Source organism: Amblyomma americanum, chromosome 3 (genome assembly GCF_052857255.1).
Source record: "Amblyomma americanum isolate KBUSLIRL-KWMA chromosome 3, ASM5285725v1, whole genome shotgun sequence".
Lineage (NCBI taxonomy): Eukaryota > Metazoa > Arthropoda > Arachnida > Ixodida > Ixodidae > Amblyomma > Amblyomma americanum.
In genome coordinates this window covers 60,431,175-60,449,542 of record NC_135499.1, presented here as the reverse complement: position 1 = coordinate 60,449,542, position 18,368 = coordinate 60,431,175, and the positions used below count along the sequence as shown (strand labels likewise).

The 18,368-nt window shown below is 46.0% G+C and overlaps 2 protein-coding genes across 3 annotated transcripts in view; one reads left to right on the top strand and one right to left on the bottom strand.

Annotated features, from left to right (window-relative positions):
* LOC144123751 (monocarboxylate transporter 13-like) overlaps window positions 1–7,686 on the bottom strand; it is a 136,572-nt gene extending 128,886 nt beyond the window's left edge. Inside the window, exon 1 of the mRNA XM_077656515.1 lies at window positions 7,563–7,686. The gene's annotated coding sequence lies outside the window, so the exon portion shown is untranslated. The remainder of the gene's footprint in view (window positions 1–7,562) is intronic.
* LOC144124619 (ATP-binding cassette subfamily C member 4-like) overlaps window positions 7,461–18,368 on the top strand; it is a 97,237-nt gene continuing 86,329 nt past the window's right edge. For both annotated transcript variants that reach the window (XM_077657419.1, XM_077657418.1), the window contains exon 1: window positions 7,461–7,961. Coding sequence is in view for 1 of the 2 variants with exons in the window: in XM_077657418.1 (XP_077513544.1) it covers window positions 7,885–7,961 (77 nt within the window). In the remaining variant the exon portion in view is untranslated. The remainder of the gene's footprint in view (window positions 7,962–18,368) is intronic.

Genomic DNA, 18,368 nt, shown 5'->3' with positions numbered 1-18,368 from the left:
ACCACGCCTATTAATAAGGGGCTTTAACCGCTGTCTGTCAGCCCGAGCCGCCGTTTAAGCTTCAGGGAAGCGCGCCCGCTCGACTCCCAGGAGAACAACACTCGACCAGCCATGGACCAGCAAGGCAACGTGCGCCAGTCTGCGGATCGGCCCCTTCGTGCTCCTCAGGTCGACGGACTGAACAAATTGTGTTTTGTTTGTTTTTGTCTCTATCTGTGTTAGTGCACTTTAGGTGCAAAGATTTTGTTCAATTGTAATCTCTCTCAAGTCTTACTTTGCACGAGTTGCATTGTATTTGTAAGTCACTTTGTCTGTGCTCGTACGAGTGATTGTGAAATCCTCTTTTTTATCTCTTTGCTACATAAACTTGGTTTTGTTTGGAAACTTTGGCTCCGACCCATTCTCTGGCTTGCGACCGGCGAAAGCTGGGCACCAAACGACCAACCTCTTGTCCCTTGGTAGCTGGTCTCCGGCTGAGCTTGCCAAGCTGAGTCGAGGACATCTCCTATGTGACCGAGACCGCTACCCTCACACGCCCTAAGGGCGTCTGGGAGTGCACGCAAAAAGTGCGCGAGGCGGTGACACCCTTCTTGTTGACTACCTAAGTCGAGAGAGAGAAACTTTATTTGGTTCATTAAGGGTTTAGCGTTCGGTCTTCATCGCTGCAGTCTCTTGACCTTCAAAGCAGGGTTGGGCCCCTAGTCCAGGACTCCACTGAGTCGCGCTGCTTCGCTTGCGTGCTGCACCATTGCCCCTTGGGCGGCGAGCTCGAAGCTGGTGAGCCGGCTCTCCCACTGCTCCGCACTCGGGGTTTTGTGTTGGTGGAACGTGTAGTTTCGCTTACACTCCCAGGTTATATGGTAAAGCGTGGGGGTTGCCCGCACCACGGGCATGTTTTCCTATACTGTGTAGGATACATCTTGCTAAGTACATGTAGGTTAAAGAATGTTCCCGTTTGCAGCCTCCGCCAGCTAGCTGCTTCTTGTGTTAGGCCCTTATGTGGTGGGGAGTATCTAATTCTCCTGGCTCTTAGATAGTTTACGTATCCTGAAAATCCGATCTCCACGGTGAAGTGCCGTCCCAGGGCGTACGGCCGCTCGGCTCGGTACGTGATATCTCGAGCAGAGCTGTGTGCCCTTTCGTTTCCTTCTATCCCCGTGTGGGCCGGAATCCAGATTAATTTGTGGGTTGCTGTTTTTCTGAGGTGTACTGCTTCGCGGAGGATAGCTAAGGCAGCCCTGCAGATTCTACCCTTAGTATAGTTTCTGCATGTCTCTTTTGAGTCCGCTAGGATGACCAATGATTCGTTTTTCGATAGCCCTCAGCCGCTGCCAGCGCAACAGCGACCTCCTCCGCTTCCGCTATCCTGACGCTACGTGTAGTTGCGCAGGTGATTAGATTGCCTGCATTATCAACTACCACCGAAACTGTCTTGTAGTAGCTTTCGCGTCTATTCCACGGATACATGGTTGCATCTGTGAAGACTGCGTTTTCTAATTTGGCTAAGTACCTCTCCACATAATCTGCCCGCGCCTGTCTCCTGGCCGCGTGGAGATTTGGGTCCATGTTTTTCGAAATGGGATTGACCTGCAGGGTTTTACGGATCTCGTCGGGTATATCGGCGGATCGATCGAGATGCCCCTTTGGGTCGCGACCCAACCTTGTCAGGAGCGCTCTTCCTGTAGTCGTGTTTCTGAGTCGTTGCAGCTGTGCTTCGTGCTGTGCTTCTGCCAGCTCCACAAAGGTGTTGCTGATTCCTAGCTGTAGCAGCTTCTCATTCGAAGATCGTTCCGAAGCTAATGCAACTTTGACGCTGCAACCGATGGTGAAAGTGAAAGACAAACCAAACGCCACAATAACACGGAATTTCTGCCGAAAGTGCTTTCATATACTAGAAAAAATAATGCGCTAAGAAATGGATTTGAACCCACGTCTGCGCTCAGCAAATAGAGCAGTTAAATGAAGTAACTTGGCCATCACGTTCTTTTATTGGCGTGGTATGTATTAAACGCGATGGAAGAGATGTGATGAAATCAGATCGACTATTTGATAGTAGCCAACTAATGACGCGCGCTACAGTAGCGTAAGAGAACTTAGAGCGCTCTGGCGGAGCAGCTAAGGTATTAAGCAATACGTTCAAGGTCGTCACCATTAAAAGGGACGCGAACAGAGACAGCACATCAGCAATGGTAATCAGGGGTTTTCATGGCTTTTGTCACGAACGTTGCTGCTCTTTGATTCCACCATAAAATGCTGGAAAGTCTCGTTTGTTACAGAAGTAACAGGAGCGTCGTTACTCTTAATCTATTTTCTGTGAAACCACTGTTTCGGCACTGCGGTGCAGCACGTACGCTTTCCACCGGCTGAGATGGTATCATACTTGTACGTAATGCGTTACAAGGAATTGATTACATGTTATTAATTAAATTTTCTTCGAAATATTGCAATGCATTGATTACATTTTGTAATCTGTAACGTTCTCGATATTCCAATTACTATATTCAATAATCGGTTACTAGTAATCTGTTGCACCTAATTTTTCCAAAAACAAGTTGTAGCCTGTGGCATAACTTCGAGGGGCTGAACTCGCTTACAAACACTGGTAGACGCTATTCCCTCGCCTTAGAGCGGCAATGTTCGAGCTGCAGAGAAGCCTCAAGCGCGAGGATGCCCGCACATGCAAGCCCGAGCGGCCTGCATTTGTCTGGCCCCGTGTTCCGCGCTCATCACTTTGCTGCAACGGCACAGCGGAATGCAGTGCTTAGCGAGCAGAGGCTTCGTCCCCTCGGAGCTCGAAAAACAACGAAGCGCGGCGATTTGCAGAGCTTCGGGGTGGTGCGCAACGTCTTCGAATAATCAAGCAACGCACTTCCCTCCGGCGCACACATGGAGACATTCTTCAGTGTCATAACGGTAAGGAAGTCGCATGATGACCTGGTCATTAAAATTTAGCATGAGTCAGATTTGTGCAAGATTCTTGAAAGAAAAACTGTATCGTGCGGCTTTAGAGTTCCCAAAATGGAGTACCGTGAATTTATTCATCCAGCTGATCTTAAATTAACCAGTCAATCTGGCATATCTGTTTTGCAACTTAATGCGCGTTCCATGCGCAACAAGCGTGACGAGATTGATGAACTGTTGCGAAGTTTTACATTCAAATTTAGAATCCTGATGATATCTGAAACATGGTGTAATCATGCATCTGACATCCTTCCAATTGAAGGCTACCAACATTTCTTTCTAAATCGTCTCGGCAGGCGTGGCGGTGGCTTGGTACTTTACGTTGACTCAGAATTGCATTGTGAACAAATAACCGAATTTTCTGCAATAACTGCAAATTTTGAAGGGCTCACAATAAAAACCTGTAACGAAATCATCCGTGCGGTGTACCGACCTCCATCTGGCAATGTTTCCGGAAGATTTTTTCACGTTTTTTGACAACCTAATGGATTACGTTTCCCAAATTAGTTATTCTTTTACTTGTGGCCGTGATTTTAACATTGATATCATGGACGGAAAAAAATTATGACTTCGATGTTAGACTACTCTCAGCCGGTTATAAAAATGTCATTACGACTTCAACGCCTGTTACACCTTCCCGTTCATCAGCACTTGACCTTCTTATAACCAATCTCAATACAGATATCCGGAGTGCGGGCACAATCGCATCCGTCATAAGCAATCATTGCCCAGTTTTCATGGCCTTTCCCGGTCCGAACAAAAAAACATTTAGCCCGTGAGTTGACCTATCAGCCTATTTCTGAAAGTGCTTTGGAATCATTTAAGCAGGACGTTACTGCGCATAACTGGAAATTTGTATTCGATCGGACAGATGCTAACAAAGCTTATTCAGCCTTTCTTGAAACTTTCCTTTTAATCTATAATAAGCATTTCCCGCTTAAAACTGCAAGGCGATCCCGGAAAAGTAAGAAACCATGGGTGACCTCCGAACATATTAAACGTATCAGAGAAAACAACAGACTTTATCACACCTTTCAACGCTCGCGATGTCAAGATAAGCTAAGGGAATTTAAGAATGTGCGAAACAGACTAAATGCTACGCTTAAACAGGCAAAACATCTATACTACAAAAACCTTTTCACTGAAACTATAACTAAGAATCCATCTGCCGTATGGAACATTGTAAATGATATTCTTGGCAGAAGAAGGAAGATTTCTCCCCCCAAAACGATACTTCATAATGGCGTAGAGTTATGTGGTGTACAACTTGCAGATCATTGCAACCGGCATTTTGCTAATATTGCCAAGACAGCTAATTTAAGCCCACCAGTGATAAGCACAGTAAGCCTTAGTCCCACTCACAGTTTGTTTCTTGAGCCCACGGACACTGAGGAGGTCTACCACACATTTATTAGCATGAAAAATAGTAAATCGCGGGATCCCAATAACATTAAGATGAGGCCAGTAAAATTCGTAATAGAATTTATTGCTCCTTTTTTAGCACATATTTTTAATTTAGCTCTCTAATCCAGCATTTTCCCCGATTACATGAAAAAGGCTAGAATTACTGTAGTGCACAGAGGAGGTGATATAAATGTCATGAATAATTATAGGCCAATATCCATTCTCTCCATTTTCTCAAAAGGACTTGAAAGGGCTATATTTCAAAGATTTAATACCTTCCTCGAGAAAAACATAATAACTGACTCCCAATATGGATTTAGGAAACTACGACCGACAGAAATGGCATTACTTCTACTAAAAGAACAGATAGTTCAAAATATAGATTCTGGGCTTTTTTTTACTCTTGGTCTGTTCATTGACTTCAGTAAAGCTTTCCACTCCCTCAACCACAATGTCCTGTTAGGTTAGTTATCACAGTATGGAATACGGGGTGGACCCCTCAATTTAGTTATGTCATACTTGAAAGACAGGGTCCACTGTGTCCATATGCATAATGTTGAGTGGTGTCTGCTGCCCCTACAAACCGGAGTACGACAAGGTAGTGTTTTAGGCCCGCTATTATTTAATATTTATATTAATGATATAGTTCTTATTAATCAGTCAGCTAAATGGTTTATATATGCTGATGACAGTGGCATTCTTTTTAAAGGGGAAGATCCAAACGATTTAGGTCTGCAGTGCAACCGAATGCTTGAATCACTATCAGCGTGGTCCCACACTAACTGCATAGTAATTAATCCCACTAAGACTAAGGTTTTACTATTTAGACCAAGAAATAAAGTTTTTACACTGCAAAATAAGATCAATTATATGAATAAAGACATAACAATAGTAGATGAGCATAAGGCTCTTGTCGTTACTTTTAATTCTCACCTAAACTGGGATCACCACATTAATCAAGTCTGCAAGTAACTGTCTACTGTTGCAGGCACTCTGTCCTGCTGCAGAAACCTCATTCCTGAAAGAATTAAACTTCAGTTGTACCAAGCGTTATTTGCACACCACATAAATAATTGCAGTCTTATCTGGAGCTGAACAACAAAAAGAAATATTGATAAAATTAATGGGCTCCAGAAGAAAGTCTTGCGTTATGTGGCAAATGTTGGAACGCACACATCTACAAACAACCCATTTCCGAAGTATGAGATCATTCGTTTTTTGCACAGTTATGAATATCAACTCTTAAATCGGCTTTATTATTTGTCCGTTGAATCTGCAAATTTTCTTAAAACTGTTGCAACATTACAACAGCGAACAATAGATGTATTCACTAGACTCTCAAGTACCCCTGAGTCATGTGGTGTACACATTAAACGGCCATGAAATGCAAGCTCATCAACCTCGTCTCTATAACCTTGAACTTTTCTCTAACTCCTCCTTTTCCACATTTTGTGGCCCGTTTGACCAGTGGTGTGACATGCGTGTTTTTTAGCACCCTCCTTTAGCCCAGACTGCGGCCAAATTGACTCCCAGATGAACTATTTGAAAGGTGCATAGACGAAAGCCGAAACCGGCGTTCGAAATATGCGAGGCCGTATTTCAAGGAACGATAAAAAGTTCGGCAGCTAAGAGGCACGCGATCGCTTTCAGGGAGAAAATAGCGCACAAAGAAGGAGCGCATCGCCCCGCTGCTCAGGAATAGAAGTTCCCGGGGAAAAAAAAAAAAAGCCTCTTGTTGTGGGTCTCTAAACTCTCCGACGGCATTGGCCCTCTGCCCAATGCCCCCTCACTCCTCCCTTTCTCCACTTCAGGCCCAAGCCAGTCGGTTGATTCCTTGCCGTCGACGCCCCATTTTATTAACTTGTGCGGAAGCGGCAGCATATGGCTCATCGACAGCACGCGCAGGGCACACTTGAGTGCGCCCACTGCCATATGAAGGCCTATTCGGTATCACTCCCGTCCCACCAAAGCTTTGTTTGCCGAGAGAGAGGGAGCTTGCGTCAACAGCCACGCAGCTGTCACGGCCTGCCACAGTTACCGGCGACGACCGTTCTTTAACTTATGAGATAAAGGGACAATTACACAAACAAATAAAGAAAGCGAAACAAGGGACGAAGGGTAAGGGTGCTTCCTCACAGTATGATGTATGCGGTGGAGACGGATGAGAGGCTAGTGAATCAGGCACCTTGGCATGACAATTGCACAATTCTGTAACGTTCGGAGGCGTTTGTTGACGTGACATGTCTCAGATATAAGCGATACGCGCAGAACCCCTGCGTTATATGCTGTAGTGCTTTCATCGGCATTGTTGCGTGGAAGAAAAGGGATATGTGCTTCAAGCATTGCCACGGCCGCTCAGTACTCATGCAGTTCTTTTGCTGCTCTCATAATGCGCGATTCACAATCTCATCGAACTGCATGAACGAAATGACGGACACTTTTGCCTGTCCTTCCGGTGTCTAGAAATTCCTTTTCAATGAGCTCGAGGAACAACATGGACCATACAACGCGAGCTGGATGTATGGCGTATCTGTGGGCCTTGTCAATGGGCTGCAGAACACACGGGGCCCCACTGCTGGCCCCACACGCGCGTTCGCCGCAGGCTCAGGAGTCGCCCATAGACGATAGGCTGCCGCAAGGTAAACTAGACTGAAGTTGTGGTCGGAGCTCGATCCGTGGCTAGTAAGTGGGTTGGAGGGAGGGGAGAGCATCTAACGCATTAACTCCCTTTTACTGCCTTTTTCAAGAGACGCACGCCCACTGGCCCCATTTTTCAGCAACTTGAAATTCCGCAAAAAATGAAGTAGACAAATTCTGGCCAAACCACTAGCTGCTTCCAGGAACCGCGAGGTGCAAGAACTGTCCGTGCAAGCGCATTCCGCGGGCAGCAAGTGCGACGGGTCAAGCCAAGTACCTGCGTTAACTTTTGCCGGTGCAACGACGGTCCGCCATAAACGGACGACGGTGTCTGAGGCGGCGTCGAGGAACACATGAACCGCGATAACGCCAATAGAAAAGAAGCTAAACGGCGTCGTAAAGGTTTCCCAACAGTTTATGCGCCTCCGGAGGCAATCCGGAGGGTCGCGTCTATCATAATTGGTGCAATCCGTGCGCCACCGCATTGCGCCGCCTTCGTCTGCGTCGCGCAGACGACGAGTCTCCCGACGCTTTGTCTTTTCAGCGCGCGAGCCTCGTACCGTGTGGACGTACGATTCCGCCGCCCGGAACTCGGCCCCGAGAAGCCGCAGCCTGGCCGTCGCCTCCCCGCAGCGCCGAGGCTTTTGTGTCGTCTACCGGCGGCCAGCGTCACTCGCGTTGCCAAGCCACGGCGGGGCTTCTCCGTCGCCTCCACCGCAGCCGGGTCCCACCGCAGTGAGCGAGGAGGAAGAGCGGAGTCGTCTGTCGGCCGAGGTTTGGGTTCGCCGCTGCAGAGCGACGGTCCATTCTCACGCCCGGTAGAGTAGCTGCGGCGGGTGCCGAGCGCAGTGATCGGCGCCGGCAGCCGGAGCTGCGGAAGCCATGGATCGCGAGCTCGAGATTCGGCAGCCGGCCAACCCCGTGGAGACGGCCAACTGCGTCTCCAAGCTCCTCTTCAGGTGGGTGCTCCAGCTGTCTCTAGGCGCGGAATAGCCGCCCTGCTTTAATTTTTATTTTATTTTCCAAAACACCACATCCCGTCACCCCCTGGTTTCTCCGTTTTTCATCTTGCTGGTCTTGCCTTTCCGTCAGAGCTCGGCACGCCCGCATCCGCGGCGGTTCCTTTCCCGACGTGTTCTCCGCCGAAGGGCGCACCGGTTGCTTTCTTTTGCGCACGCTTACTTTCTCCGCCGTCTGCACCCCCCAGACGGCGGGTTCCTCCCCGGCTGGCCCATCTGTCAGCTGCCCTCCTCCTCTGCCCTCTCCGCATTCTACACGCCGCATCCTCCGGGGCTTGCCAGGGATTGCGAGTGAAAAGATATAAAAACGGAAGGAACCTCTCCGCTGTTCCGTTTCGAGCGGCTCCCGGCGGCATCCGCTACGCGTCCTCTGGCTGGTCGACATCGCACGCGGCTGGCTCCTGGCGATAGTAGGAATGACTTTATGTAGGCGCGTAGTATGCACCGGAAGTAAAGCCGAGATTTCCTTTCTTCGCTGCATTACGTTTCTTTAGCGCACTCCAATAACTGCAAAGGCGCAAAAAAAGGAAGGAGAAAATAAAAGAGTCAGATGAGTCGTCGTCGGTCTCCTTACATTTATTTGTGCTGTCGCCGTTGTTTCTTATCGCCTTGAAAACTTTTCCGTCGTGCTGTGTTACCCCTTCACTACTACTTCGTGGAGCCACGCCGCTATTCGGCGGGTGATGTGCCGGTATTTAGTGCTGCTTGGCTATCGACTTTTCAACGTGAGCAGTGCTCTGTGCACAACATAGTCACCTATATAAGACTGATGATGGTGAATTTTTATGGCGCAAGGGCAACTGTGGCCAAAGTAAGCCATATCACAATGTTTTGCTTCTGGGATGGGGTCAAAGACCCATTTCCCAAGCATTTCTCCCTAATGAAGCCGACCACCAGGCAGGGGAAAACTTGTACCCATTGTATCACCGGTGGGTGCCCGGCCGCACTGGGGATCGAACCCCGCACCTCCAGCATGCCATGCAAATGCTCATGCGACTAGACCACCCCTGCGTTTTACCGATACTGGACTGTGTGCTACCGTTATAGAAGGGAAGCGTACGGCATACAGATTTCAACAAAAAATTTCGAGGTTGTGACGTTCCCACCTGTCGGGGGTCAGTCACAGAATCTACGGGTCCTGCTGAAGCGAGGAGAAATGAGCCAACAAGGCGGTAACCCGGCAAAACAATATTTATTCTTCTCTGCCTGAAGGCGAAACTGGTGGTCCGCTCACCGCTGGCTTTCAGGAGCCTCTGGTTGTTGGTCCGGCAGATCGGGGCTCCACTCCAATCGTCTCGCGTCGGCGGGCCGCGGCTGCTTCGGCTCTCCCGGGGTCTGCCTCTCTTCCCGGCATCTCTCGGCTGGCGGTGCTGTGACGGGTTGAGGCCACAGGACTCTTGCGCGTTTCGGCTGGCGGTCAGTTTGCTACGGACGCTGAGGTGCGGCTTCTCTGACTATAGACCAGCGCGACATCTTGCGTCCGTTCGCCTCGCCCGTCTCTGCTCGACTTCTCTTCTTTGTCTCCGCTGCCCCCGCCGCGTCTCTCCGGAGATTCCCTTTCTCTCTCTCTCTGGGTAATCTTCGCCTAACGGTTTTTCGTCGTCGCTGCCCACACAGCCGACCAAAGCCACCCGCCAAACTTCTAGGAATCCGCGGCTGTTACGACAGGAAGGCCGATGGCCCCGTTGAGGATGGGACGAAGGGGATCAGGTGTCCCTCGGAGGGCGACGCTTCTCCGCAGTCAGTCCGTCTGGCGCCAGCCGCCGACCTCCTCCGCCACCTCGAGCCATTGCGCAGCCCGTCGTGTCCGCTGCTAGTAAGGTCCCCTGTCCGCCTGCGCACACAAACGCACAAACGAACCCGTCTTCGCGCGCCGGTGGGGGGACACGGCGCAAACCGCAGGGAAGACTGCGGTTGCGTAGGGCACCGCGCGCAGCCTCTCCTCTTTAGCCGTCTGGCTGTCTTTGCACATCTGTCTTCTGCATCGCCCGCCGCATTCCCCACCACTGTATTCGCTGACATGTCTGGGTCGATAAATTTGAAGGCAGGGAAAATGTCTTGGGCAGTGGTCGCCGGGTTAGTTCTTTTCAGCAATGCCGGGGCCTACCGTATGCGGCCCTTCACAAGGTCATAGTAATTTTAGGAGTCCAAATTTGACCGAAAGCTCGAACTGTATGGCAGGCAAGCTGATAGAACACGCGAGGAGAGGAAAGTCCGGTTGGGGCTATAGTTCTACCCAGATCTTTTTTGACGCATTTGGGTACCGCGGGTTCACATTATGGCAACACCGTATGAAGCTATTTATTATCTGCGTAGGGCTCACAAGGCTGAGTGCATTTCGATACTTTTTACTTTCACATGCAGATCACTGTGGATAAACGACCGTTCGTGTTGTACTTTGTAACCGAGAACGTTTCTCTCTCTCTGTGTGTGTGTGTGTGTGTGTGTGTGTGTGTGTGTGCGTGTGCGTGCGCAAGCTTCGAGTTCAGGTTAAGGCTGCTTAAGTTCGCTTTTTAATGATGTCCTATATAGAAATCAAGAGGGAGAATCGGCAATGGGCAGGGCAAGAGATTGAGGGCATCAGAAGAGGGCATGAGGGCACCCCCATCAGTGAAAATCCTTGCTTTAAAAATTTAACACTTATTCGTCCCAAATTAGAATACGCATGCGCGATCTGGGATCCTCATCAAAATAACCTTTCCACTACTCTCGAATCTGTACAAAATCGCTCAGCTCGTTTCATTTTCTCACCCTATTCTTATCATGTAAGTGTAACTGAACTAAAACACAATGCTCCTCTCTAAACTAGCGAACCACCGAAAAATTTCCAGACTGTGTCTGTTTCATAAGTTCTATTATCATCCATCTCTGAACTCCATTATCAGCCCCGCACATCGCATCTCCAGTCGCACAAACCACGGGAAGGCCGTCTACCCTCACCCTGCCCGCACTTCTGCGCATCTGTCATCATTTTTCGTTCATACAGCAAGAGACTGGAATGACCTGCCAAACTCCATCGTGGATCAAATCGACTTATCGCCAATCAGATCGTCCATCGAAGAAATGCACTGCTGAATATTCCGCCCCCTCATGTAATACCCCTTCAATGGGGCCTTTGAGGTACAAATAAATAAATAAATAAATAAATAAATAAATAAATAAATAAATAAATAAATAAATAAATAAGTAAATAAATAAATAAATAAATAAATAAATAAATAAGGTAACCGATAGTACTTAAGGGTAACAAAGTGGATTCCAAGCGAAGGCAAGCGTAGCAGGGGGTGACTGAGTCCGGTCGCCGGAAGGATTTAGGAGGTTTACCGAGGATAAGGAGACCGCAACTGGCAAGGGACAAGATTAATTAAATTGATATTGGAGAGGTCTTTGACCTGCAGTCGACGTAGTTAGTGATCATGATGATGACATCAAGCTTTTAATTTCATAAGCGTCCTCATAGCGAAATTTGTGAAACTTGGACCACGGAGCAGAGATGTTTACGCGCACTTACTGCGGTAAACATTTCTCGTTCAATCCGTCGCGACCGCTCTCTCTATGGGGGTCGGAGGCTGAGCACAAGTTTGCGGGTTCTAATGGCAGAATGGCAGCAATTCGGTGGAGATGAAATGCAAGTTTTGGTGTAAGTCAGGGACATGTCGAGGTCTGAATGTATTCGAATTTTCTCCTCTGTCATGTGCCTCATAGCCCACAGTACCATTCTCGTAAGTAAAAGCCCATCAACGCCTCTCGTTAGCTTGTTCTTTCTTGCGACCACACCTGCACATTTCCAGCTTTATGTAATGAATGATGGGACATAGAAATATTGGGAAAGAACAGGTGAGCAAATGAACCTGTCAAGGAAACCAGGAATTCTATAGCGTATGGCGAATTTTTTTGCCTATGTAGATCTTGGAAACGGATTGATGAGTAATTCTTATCGTTCCTTCTAGGCGGAGTTGTGACAGTTGTCACGTCGCTAAATAACGAAATATCTAAGATGTAATTTTATATTACAGAAATTCCTTAATTTCCTGGGTAGACTAATAATGTTAATAATACCTTCTTTTTAATGAAGTTCGCTGGTCACTGATTCACTTGCCATGGTTAAAAAAGAAGTGGCGTTAAGAGAGCGCTGTGTCACGCTTGTTTTCCCGTACTAGTAAGGCTTTTGACAGGTCCACAAGCTAAAGAGAGACATTTTCCTCCTGATTTCAGCTTTTATTGTTCTATATGACTCTAGCAACGTCGGTTCATCTGGCATTTTCTTTGGACGATAAATATTTCAACATATATTACTCTCAGTTTCAAGATTACCCGACTGTTTTGCTCTTTCCTTTGGCACCTGTGTTAAGTCGGAAGTTTTGGAGTTCTGTTCCACGCGTTTTGCAGTAATAAAAGGGTATGAATATCTGAAAACTCGCCGCTAGTCGCTTTTGCTCTGTATTTTTTTTTAAAAATTCACACTAAACCTTAGTTTGTGGCTTCTTAGCTAAAAAACTACCAAACCATGCATCCATACGCGGCTTTATATTCGCGCGACCACGTGTGCTTGAAGCTACCCTTCCCTTTCAAAGCTGGTGCGGTGGCTCAGCGGTTATGGCGCTCGGCTGCTGACCCGAAAGACGCGGGTTCGATACAGGCCGCGGCGGCTGAATTTCGATGGAGGCGAAATGCTAGAGGCCCGTTTACTGTGCGATGCCAGTGCACGTTAAATAACCCCAGGTGGTCGAAGTTTCCGGAGCCCTTCACTACGGCGTTCCTCATGGCCTGAGTCGCTTTGGGACGTTAAACCCCCGTAAACCAAACTAAACCAAACATTCCTTTTCCTACCTGCGGCACGAGTGCTGTCAGATACCAGGCATACAACAGCGTAAGGACCAGAAGCGCGTTTATAGATTCCGTGAAGAGCCCTGAGTCGTGATAGCTGCATACATTGTCGCTTGTTTGTTTTTTCCTGACTCGTGTGCTGCCCGTGCTATCCATTAGCCACACACCAAAGTACTTGTGCGCCGCTTCTGCGGGCAGTTTCGATGTCTACGTTGTCACTGCAATGCATTTACGACGTAGTCTTAAAATCTCTTCCTCCTGTCTGCACATACCCGCCAAATCTTGAAAGGCATTTCAACATGTGTGCAGAGGAGTACTCTACCATCGGCATATATCAGCCGACTTAGCTATAGGTCTATCTATCTTCCTCTCCTGTGATTCTCATTGCCGGCACCACCTGATCCACGCATTTGTATTTTTGTTTTGATGCCCCGTATTTCATTACGACAACATGAGCCGGTTTACACCGTCAGGCGGCCCTTTATTATCTGCGTATGTTATGGTCACTTTTCACTTGTAGCGATATTAGTGCATTGGATGAGCGCAAAAGAGAGATCTTCAAGCAGGCGACTGCAATACCAGGCGCCACGAATATGGCGCGCTTTAAATAATACATGTTGCCCGTGAAACATCTTGTGAAATGATAAGCGTCCCCTTCAAAAAGAAGGGATCTGTATCGGCTCCGGTATTGCCCCAATTTTAAGTGCCCTCATTTTAGCCAACCTTCTTAGCCAAACAAGGCCGTTACGGACAGATTATACAATATGCAGGTTGCGAAAGTTCTTAAATACGTTGACGATTTCCTCATTTTTATTGACAGTGACCCGATTCCTTTGAATTCAAGGCTTCTAACATGCTAACCATGCTCAGACAAAGCTTTAAACCGCTTGTTATAACTTTCGAACTGCTTTTTAATGACAAGCTTAAATTTGTTGAAATTAGCATCATCTTTCAACCAGGTCATACCTGCTGGCTCTATGGACTTCGCAATAGCAAGCCTCTCCTGCCCTTCAAATCGGCCCACTCTAAATTGTTCAAAAGAGCGATAGCAAACCTGCTCTTTCAAAATGCCCTCCAAAAATCTTGTCCGCATTTGATGTATCTAAGTTTGCAACAACAGTGAAGTAGGCTATCGCATGCTGGCTATCCTGGTCACCTTCAGATTTCAGTAGTGGAAAGTTTGCTCAGAAAGCTGAACACTAAGCAGCAACCTTGCGCCCGTGTGCCCTTGGAGAGACAGAGGAAAAAAAAAGTCAGTAATTACATACTTGCATACCATCCCTCACACACTAAAGCGCATTGCAAAACGGAAGATGTTTCGGTTGTTTTTTCTGCCCCTGAAAAGTTAAACAGCCTACGCAAGGTAAACAAATGTGTTCGTCCTGTGTCCAATCAATGCACGAAGAAACATCAAATTCCCTTTGTTGAATGCATGGTAGGTGTCGTGTACCAGATTCCGCTCTCATGTGGATGACAGTGTGTAGGTCAAACTGGTCGCTGCCTTAATGACCGCCTCCATGAGCATAATCGCAATGTAAGTAATAAAAACGAAGAAGGCGGAGAATTTGTGAAACATTGCAACGCATGTGTCAACTGCAGGCCGTTACCCGAAAAATGTTTTTTAGTTGGGAAAAGTAAGGACAAGCGCCCCCGTGAAATTATTGAAGCAGAAAAGATAGCTAGACTAGGAAGTGCTTGTGTGAACATTCCTTCCGTCAGACTCTAAAAAAAAAAAGAAATTTCTTACCTATGCTCGCACTGACTTTGCGCATGCTTTGGGATGACACTTCAATAATGCGTGCATAAATTGTTGTGCATTTGTTTCCAATAAAGTTGTTGGAAGTTAGCGCTGCGTGTGTGTACTCGTTCTTGGTCCCTTGTCCTGTTGCGCTATCGCTGCTAAGTTGCTTTTAAAGTTTTTCCTGCGCTCGCACAATTGAAAACCAAAGTAGTGCGTTTTTGGCAATAAATGGCAGAAAACTAGAAGGTCCCTGGGTAGGGATCTTAGGATATATCGGTTGTTATAGTACAATCGCAACATACGCGAAAGAATTGTGCTCATAAAGAATTTTCCGTTGAAAAAATGCGTTTGTCACAAATTTCTGGGTTTGCATCGGCAAGCATGCTTCTTTGCTGCTTCTTGTGAAACAAGTGTTGCTGTTGGCAGAAATATAAGGGCCTCACATCAGTCTAAGGGGCCTCGCTCGATGCGTTTGCTTGGACAAAGTTGATACTGCACGGTGTATGCCAGTGATATTCCGCTGTGCGAAATGCTTGAGTGGTGTAGTTACGCACCAATTCTGCACAGGGCTCGGTTTTTCAGAGTACACAGAAGCGCGCCAAAGTCTACTGCCAGATTTAGGCGGGAATGTTGGGCGCAGCCCTGCCACGTGCTAGCTCATGCTATAAAACCTAAACAAAAGTAAACATGTGAGGAAAGGCAAGAATGTTCCACTCTCTTTGATAGGTGCACTTGTGCTCTCCGCGATGCTTCTGATGGTGTTGCTGATTACTGGAGGGGTTACCCAGAGCGAAAAAGAACATATTACGCCAATAATTGCTTCCAAAGCTACTCTTTAGTGTGGTGTGCAAAACAGCGTGAATCGAGTAACTGGGCTATGTAATTTGGGCGTACACGCGCTTTGGCTTTTAATGGCAACGAAGCGATGTTAGGCTAGACACACGTTATAGTTCACTGCGCCGTATAAAATTATTGGGTCTGCAACCTTCCATGCTGCTAGAGGTAGGAACATTACAGTGCATATTTCCCTTTAATATCAGCAGCAGATATTCTATTCAGGATTTGCATTGGGAAAAGCAGGAACAAAATGGTCGGCTTGCGTGAATCGAGCAAGAATGGCGTGATCGTTAGAAATGAGGACTGGACGGAAGGTAAACGCTTACTTTCCCGCCATCGACGCAGAGGGGTTATTGTGTATATGATAAAGTCGTAAGATGTTAAAAGAGCTAGAAAGGAGGTGGAAATACCAAGTCATCAGGCTTTCCTCGCTACTGTTGGTGAGAGGGCTTTCTATCGAAGGAGGGATCGGGGATCATGAACTTCAGTCCTGTGATCAGAGCTCGAACCGTAGCTCGGGAAGGGAAGGTCAAATGCAGCGCTACTGTACGAGTCTAAAACTAGATTGCGTGTCCAGTTTCGAGTCCGCAATGAGGATTCTGCCAGAGTCCTTCTTGCTGACCCGGAAACGCAGAAATGTGGGGCGGAAATATAGAGGGGAGACAAATGTAGAGCTAGTTTGCACGTCCGCTGACATATAATAATAATAATAATAATAATAATAATAATAATAATAATAATAATAATAATAATAATAATAATAATAATAATAATAATAATAATAATAATAATAATAATAATAATAATAATAATAATCTTTATTAAGCATCGAAAAATCAGTACAGAAAAAACGGGCCCATCTAAGCCAATGGTGGCTTGTGTGACGTCAGCTAAGCAATGTGGTTACAGTATATATGTACATATTTAAAACCAGCAAAGAAAAGAAAATAAGAGTGATAAGCATAGATCAAGTCTCCAGGCATCGAAACAAAAGCATGATCACCACAAACTGCGACAAGCGAAAGGAAAATAAGAGCATACATATGCATTACAACATGCGTACCAAACTCTTCAATTGAGACAGAGAGTCCACAGAAAAATAATCGTCTGACAAATTATTAAATATCCTGGGGACATACACGCAGCGTCTTGCTGCTCCGTATCTAGTAGATACGCGTGGTACCACGAAGCGCGTTTCTTTGCGCAGCAGTCGCGGGGAGACGTGCGGATGCTTGAATTCATCCGTCCAGAAATGACGCAATAATAATAATAATAATAATAATAATAATAATAATAATAATAATAATAATAATAATAATAATAATAATAATAATAATAATAATAATAATAATAATAATAATAATAATAATATTTCCATCAGATCAAATACAATTTGATGGAGGAGGGGAGAAAAAAAGCGGCATTCCGCTTGACAGAGTTCTCACCTCCTGTTCAGGCGGCAGTGACAGGGACGAGAAACAATTTTTTTAGCTTAACAGTCAGCTTCAATATACAATACCATACAGTCAAGAAAATAAACACCATAGTGTGCGCATTCAAACAGAAATACAAGGAATTATAAGGAACGAAATAAAATAGGCGGTTAAGCATCAAACAACAAATTAGAGTAGAAGGTCCATCATACAAAACGATTGATGTATTAGTGGTAACTGAGATGAACTAGAATATTCCGCAGAGAGGAGAAAGTAATATCTGGAAATCTAACGTTAGCTTCAATTAGCTTCTTTAGTGCGAGCGGTAACTGATAATTAACCATTTGACGGCCATAGTTGGTTCTTGTAAAAGGTAAAACCCACTGTTGTTTATGGCGGTGCGGATAGGACGAATCAGACTGATGCAAACGGGCCAGAGAGGAAATGGTGTCGATACGTCGTTTTTGCTCAACTTTATATAGGCGCAACAGTCTATAAGCATAAAAATTTAGTATTGTAATGATTCCGAGGGTAGTTATCAGATTCTGGGTTGTGTGTCTGCTAGGTAAGTCATAGACTGTACGAAGGATTTTTTTTGAAGCACCAATATCTTTTGTAAATTAGAATGTGTTATTTTTGCCCAAACTAATGTACTGTAATTTAGGTGGGAGCAGAATAAAGAATTATATAAGGCAAGTTTGAATTTTTCGGGTAAAATGTTTCTGTGACGCGATTGAAAGCCTACAACCTTAGATGCCTTCAGCATGACGTAATTAACATGGTCATCCCATTGCATGTTTTCTTGAAGATAAGCACCCAACGATTAAATGATTTAAGGGCACAGGGTAAGCCCTATACTTCCCATGCATTTTAGGCCATGTTGAGGTACATGTTTCTCACTAACTAATAACAGTAGCCTAATAATACATATATCATTGTTTGCCAAATTTTGTGCTCTTTTCAGTGAACTAGAATATTTGAAATGTGATGAAAATTCGATTTTTAATAAATATTTTTCCGGTAGTACACAAATCTGGCCTTTCTTTGCGCATTTCAAAATTCATAACAGAATAACTGCTCAGTGAAATTGCTTAATTCTAGTTCAGTAGTTGGCAACACTTATGTAGATGATTGCAAAAAAAAATCAGCCGTCTGTCTTGAAAGGCATTGGAAATAATGGTGCCTTTGTAAGAAAAAACACTGTTTTGAGATAATAGAGCGTAAAGAGAAAAAAGATGTGAAAAACCATTTTTTATTCGCAGAAACGCCTCCATAGTAATTGGCTTAATAGCCCCCTGCTTCGTAGTCACTGTCGCCGTCATTTTTTCGCTTTTCGGCTTGTCGTTTTGACTGTCGGGCCTCTTTTGTAAGCTGTCGTGTTGCTCGGTCCGCAAAGTACATGCGCTTATGGTCAGCTTCCCTCAGCCACTTGATGGTGTTGCTCCCTGGGTTCAATCCACACGCCTTCAAAACGTTGGCCCGTGTGATGCTACCATCATTAAATGAAAG